This window comes from Salvia hispanica, chromosome 1, assembly GCF_023119035.1.
Source record: "Salvia hispanica cultivar TCC Black 2014 chromosome 1, UniMelb_Shisp_WGS_1.0, whole genome shotgun sequence".
Lineage (NCBI taxonomy): Eukaryota > Viridiplantae > Streptophyta > Magnoliopsida > Lamiales > Lamiaceae > Salvia > Salvia hispanica.
In genome coordinates, this window is record NC_062965.1 from 8318339 (window position 1) to 8324715 (window position 6377).

At 34.7% G+C, this 6377-nt stretch overlaps 2 protein-coding genes across 2 annotated transcripts; one reads left to right on the plus strand and one right to left on the minus strand.

Moving 5' to 3' along the window:
• Positions 1-1442: 1442 nt before the first annotated feature.
• Positions 1443-1910, plus strand: LOC125186498 (E3 ubiquitin-protein ligase RHA2B-like). Its single transcript, XM_048082868.1, has one exon. It carries the CDS (start codon positions 1443-1445, stop codon positions 1908-1910), a length of 468 nt encoding a protein of 155 aa, XP_047938825.1.
• A 1680-nt stretch (positions 1911-3590) lies between these two features.
• On the minus strand, positions 3591-6112 carry LOC125202797 (membrane-anchored ubiquitin-fold protein 6-like). The gene is made up of 3 exons (XM_048101271.1): positions 5471-6112; positions 4297-4467; positions 3591-3876 (listed from the first exon to the last, which is right to left on the minus strand). Exons 1-3 carry the CDS (start codon positions 5598-5600, stop codon positions 3821-3823), a joined length of 357 nt encoding a protein of 118 aa, XP_047957228.1. The 5' UTR covers positions 5601-6112; the 3' UTR covers positions 3591-3820.
• Between the last annotated feature and the right edge of the window lie 265 nt (positions 6113-6377).

Below are 6377 nucleotides of genomic sequence, written 5' to 3' on the forward strand. Positions count from 1 at the left end.
TTATGAAATATGAAAGAAAATTTACAGAAAAAATTTGTGAAATATGTATTCGATCTGTTTTTATATAATAATAATAATAATAATAATAGTAATAATAATAATAATAATAATAAAAAAGCAGTATATACATTTTATAAGTTAATAAAATGTGAGATATCTATAAATAATAAACAAGAAATTACGATTCTGAAAATAAAATATGGATCATTGTTTCATGGATAAAAGGAGTTATTCTAGAAGAAAATGAATTGGATGGTGACGCAGCATAACTATTCAAAAACTTATTGGAAGATCTAAAAGACGTGAACATTGGATATAAAAAAATTGAGGCCATTCAACATCGAGCGATCACGATTTATTTCTATATTATATCTTTATGTTTTGAGGCAAAATATCGACTACGTCAACAACACAAAGTTTCATATGATTACAAGAACAACGACGGAAAGTATTTGGCTACGGAAAAGTTAAGTGTGACTAAAACAATCTCCCTCGCCGAATAGAATGATTAAAAATCTATTTTCACTGTAAAATATATCCAAATTACAATATACTATCAAATGGGTCCAGAACATAGCGAATTATAATTTTTTTGAGAGACTTATTAGGTTATACTAGTATTTATGAATACGTCCCAAAAATACAGTAGTAGTACGTAGTACTATATTTTTAGGTGGTAGGGCTAATTTATTTTTTTTCTTAGAAGTGGTAGGTAGAGATTGCTTGTACCTTCATCATATAGCATCTGTGTTTCGTATCTTGAACCAAAACCCTTTATTAATTCAAGTAAAACTTGTAAACTTGAAAAAATAAACTAACACTTCTCATATTGTGAAACTTTCTAGTTAGCCCGCCCGACCGACCACCAACTGCGAAATTCGAATTACAAATTCAAGCTATTTAGTTTATTATACATATAAACATGCATGTTATGTTTGACATATATATATATAATATGGGTCGTGATCGATTGCTAACTACTACTATTTGCTAATTGCTAATTATGTCAACCGTCTATATTATAGATGTCAATAGTCTATAACATAGGTTATTGCATAGTTAGCCGTTAACAATTTAAGACATGTACATGCTTATATTAGATATTTATAACCAATCATTATAGTAAGACATAAGTTACCAACATTCGGATTCACGACAATTATGGTTGGCATATGGAGTAGTAAATAATTTTATTATTATTACGAGGTCAAATGCAATCTAAACCATTATTTAAGAAAACTCTCATTATCAAAAGAGTAGGTGGTATCATGCACATATACTCATAGTCTTGATTTTTATACCTACCAAAATTTTATAAGTGTTTTCAAATCCATGGATCCAAATATTCACAAACACACTAAGATTCACATATACTATAAATAATTGATTGTCCTAAAAGTATTAGTACTTATTAAAAAAAAGTGATGAGAGCATTATCAAACATGTTGGGTTTCCTAGATGAAATCCTGGCCGATTTCATGGTGGAGATCCTTCCCAAGCTGTTCCGATTAATGGTGTTAAGCATTGTCATTCTGTCGAAGCAGTGCAAGCACATAAGCTTGAGCTACAAATACAGCTCCATCATCAACAAGAAGACCTCCAATTTCGCCATCTCGAATCACCCGAATTGGAAGGAATGCAGCGTTTGTTTGTCGGAATTCGAGCAGGGAGACGAGGCGATGGAGGTCGTGGATTGCCGCCACGTGTTCCACCATAGCTGCCTGGAGAAGTGGCTGCGGTGGCACCGGGGCACATGCCCCCTGTGCCGGAGCGTGGTGGTGCCGGACGTCGTTGTGAGGGAGTATCACCGGGCACGGATGGATCGAGAAAGTGATGGAATTCAAAAGGAGTTGGCGATTATCTTGTTCAATGTTTTGCATGGTGGGAGCTGTCGCCATGGATTCTTCTAGTTCAACATTTGTTTTATTTGCCTTTTTAAGTATTTAGTTTATTATTATTATTATTATTATTATTATTATATATTTATATCTTTTGCATCTAAGTACTCCATAAAATTACTTTTTCTTAGCCCATTCCTCTTTTCTCTAATTTTCTTGTAGACTTGTTATTTAATTGGAAGCATCATATAATCTAATTGTGTTGATGTTTTTACGTGGTTGGTGGATATTGTTGGGTGTGTTTTTTTCCTTGGAGATTCTATTTACAAATATTTATTCGTGTATTTGAAGATCGTTTTTTTCTTCAGTTTAAAGCCGACTACTTAATTCCTATCTCTTTCGTGTGCCTTTCAATTTGGGAAATGGTTGAAAGTTTGTTGAAATTGAGTCAACAGCATTAATTCCTATATTGATGATGTTGAAGACTTATAGGGGGTGAAGTCCCAATCGGTCTGCACGGACGCATAAATGGGCTAGATTTGCAAATTAAAAATATATTTTGAAGTGATTTACAAAAATTATAAAGACTTATATAATGAAATCCAAGGGGTCGAGTGGTATGGGACTCGCCACCTTTAACCAAAATGGTCAGGGAATCGATCATGCCTTTGGATATGGGGCAACTTTAAATCTTTGGGCCGGAGCAGCTTTAATTCTGACCCAGTTGTCCCACCCATTGAGGTGCCTACAAATCAATATGGTGAATAGTCACTGGGCCCTGGTGGATACCCTTGGTATTACAAAAAAAAAGACTTATATAATGATATATATACTAAATACTCAATCTGTCCCAAGTTACTCGAGTCATATTCTATTTTGGATTGTCAAAGCTATTTGAGTCATTTCTCTTTTTGACTAAAAATAAAACATCTAATCACAACTACTTTATTCTTTCTTTTGCTTTACTCTCTCTACTTTATTTTCTTATCTACTTTATTTAACTCACTAAACACAACTTTCTTAAATCTCGTGCCGAAAAGAAACGCCTCAAGTAACGTGAGACTAAGGGAGCATAAATATATTTTAAAACTTTATAAAAGAAAAAAAATAATTAATAAAATGAATTTAATAGGGGCTGCAACCCCCGTGCCCATTTGGGAGAGAACTAGGATTTCGAACAAAACCATATAGAGAAAAGAGAGGAAGAGACGACAAAGAGGGGAGAGAAATGACAATAAGGTATTGTATTTCTTAAGGAATAAGTCATACAGATCTGTAATACATTTGGGGGAAAATAAATTGCCGCGAGATTTGCTGTCGCAGGCCAAAATGGGCACTGATCGACCGCCAATCTCGCCACAGATGGCGTATGGGCACGGACGGGAATTCGGCTGTGGGGGGAGGCCGCGGCCGATCGACCACCCTTATTATGACTGCTCTAAGAATGTTATCCTTGGCGGCCCATGAAACTGAATGGGACCCGAAAAAGCCCAAGTATCTATAATGGAGTACGTTTATTAACTACCTTTTCACCCAACAGTATCTACCTTTGCCTTGCCAGAAGTTCATATAGTCCTATGTATCAGCACTTTAAAATCAAAGTGAATGGCAAAATAGTGACTGAAACTTGCTTTTTTATCAAACAAAACTTTAGATGCACAGCCAAATGAATCAAACAGGTGAGAGGCCGGAAACAATCTCCATAATCATGGTCAAATTCTCAATCATTTTCTGATTTGGGAGCAATTTAAGTACTGTTTCAAAAGCAAATTACTTTTATAAACGGTTCATTACAGTGACATAAGTACATATATATATTCATCCTTAATTGTGTTATGAAAAAACTGGAGTTTGTTTTCGATATGGGTTGTACAGCTTATCGGAAACTGAACTCATAACTCTGTAGAACACGTAAAATGCATGTAAATGTAGTTCAGCAACCTGCAATGCAAAACGACGTTGCTTTGGCTCTGCCAAATACGTTACAAGATTGTGCACGAGCATCCAACCTTTTTCTGGGATTCATCCTGCAATTTATCTGAGGCAAATACAGTATATATCAGCAACCAAGCTAGGTTATGGGCTGCTTATCGAGCTACGTGTGTTAAAGCAAACAACGGCATCAATGACTGCAACAAGTGCTGATTTGTACAGGTAGGAAAATCATGTCAAAATTTACTCTATTGAGGTATGCACAAATGACATAGCTCTATTGAACAATAATCAGGCTTATTAGTACAGATAGACACGGTTTATTCACCTAAAACCTCTTAGAGAACAAATTTACCATAGATATTAAAACAAAGTACAGTATGTTTTTCATGCAGAGGTGCCATCCCTTCTATGCTGGCTATAGATTCTTGAACTAGTGCATTTCATAAGTTTACTACGAGCACAACATTCTACAGATGAAGCATGCAATAGACAATGTTAGGACATAAGGTATTAGTTAATTTACCACTGTGTTTGTCCGGAAGCTGAGGACGCACTACCACAAGCATTGTGATGACGCCACCAGGAACTTCACTTAGAGGAGTTCGTGATTCAGCAAGTGTTCTGTTGTTTTCTAGTATCTTTCCAGCATTAATGAGCTTTATATCATTTACGGATTTAGGTCCATTTTCTTTATCTGCAATATCAAAGTGTCTGTATGAGGATGGATGATTGTACAGCAAGAATATTTGCATGACTAACACATAGATAGCACTCTTATTGGCAATATCACATCTTTTCACGGAAGAGTAGATCAGCTAACCACAGAAACAACAAAAGACAAATCAGTCTAGATTGATCATACATTTATTCAGTTGAAGTTAATGTTTCATTTTTTATCAATTGCTACTCATTAGGCTGGAACATAGAGGTGCATCAAGAGCTACGAATGTGCTTTCCGAAATCCTTTCCAAATTATATTCAACAAAGCAGTTCCAATATATGCTTTACGCCACAGAAAGTACAATGGCTTCCTACAACTGATTTTCCATTCCCTTTAAGGAAAGGATTTTGAACAAGAACCTTATGGTTTAAATATCATTGGGACTCTAAAACTGTAACTAAAACTGTCAACCTTCTTGAACAACCGTGAGAGGCACGCGAAACCCTATTAACTAATCAACTTCACAGGGTACGAGTTGCATCTAGATACTAATCACTAGTAAGAATATTTATAGAACACGAAATCTAGTTTCTACTGTGAAGTTAACTGTACGAGTCCAACAGTTTTTAGGCCGTCGTATTTCACTCCAACGTGGTACAGATCCACCCAACATGTAAGTAAAATTAGGGAGATAAGGCGAAAGGGTTGGCATTTTTTTGTTACTGTGATATTCTAATACAGAAATCCATAAATAGCATGAGCATTTCTCCTAAATTAAGCTCCTCACCTGCATTTATATAAGCTAAAGAAACAAAAGGCAAATGCATCTCAATACAAAGGTGTAGTATGTACAACAATTAAACAGAACAAGATGCATTAGACTCAAATAAAATAACACACAATAATTCAGCACTGCCCATAAAGCTCCAACAAAACACAAAACACACAGTTATCAAAAGAGATCAAGGAACCCTAGTTAGACAAAAAAAAACAGCAGAAAAACACAATTACAAGAAGAGAATTGGAATTCATAAACCTTTAGGCCACTGTGAAATAATCCTTTCTTTGAGAGAAGTGACAGTTGTGGTAGAACTATACTTGCTTGGCCCAATATCACTGCCATCAGCCAGCCTAAATTTAAGCTCAACTAATTCCTCCACAGCCATCAAAATAAACCTTCAAACCTATGCACACCCCTCAATTTCAACAATTCCAAATTAAATCGCACAAATATGAACAAAACAAAAGCACGAACTTTATTCGAAAACATACATCTCCTCTAGCTTAACAATAGTAAAACCACATCTAGATCAAAACTCTGCAAAATGTTAAAAAGAAAAATTGGACCACAATTGACCACTTTTCAGCTGTAAAACCTTCAAGAATCACATAAAAAATTACGAATCGTTGTGCAAAACTACTCAGAATTGATTGTGAAGAATCGAAAGATCTACTAGTGAAGGGAGAAGAAAAGATCAAATTTTGGGAGTTTTTGAAGTCAGAAGATTGCGAGAGAAACGGTAGCGCAGATGAATCGATAACTAAGTTTATGGGCTGCAATAAATCAATAACTAAATTTTGGGAGTATTATATTTTAGTCGAAAGAGGATAAAATTCTTTTTGCTTTGAAATCGAAGACTAAAATAGAAGTCTACTATGAATCAATCTGAAAAATTGGTATAGTTTATAGACAGATTTCGTTTTTTTGCAGCGTAAATTAGGTAGGAAATATGTATATTTATATTCAAGACTAAATCCATTTTGGCGATTGGGTTTTAAATTTTTGTGTTTTGTTTGACGCGTTCTTCCATGGTATTTTTGAATAATTGGAGTTGAACAAATTTTATTTGCAAAAATAATGGGTAAATTTCTTAATAATATGAGTAAAGGTCAATTTTGGTTCTAAATATATGGCCGAAATACGAATTTGGTCCAAAATATTC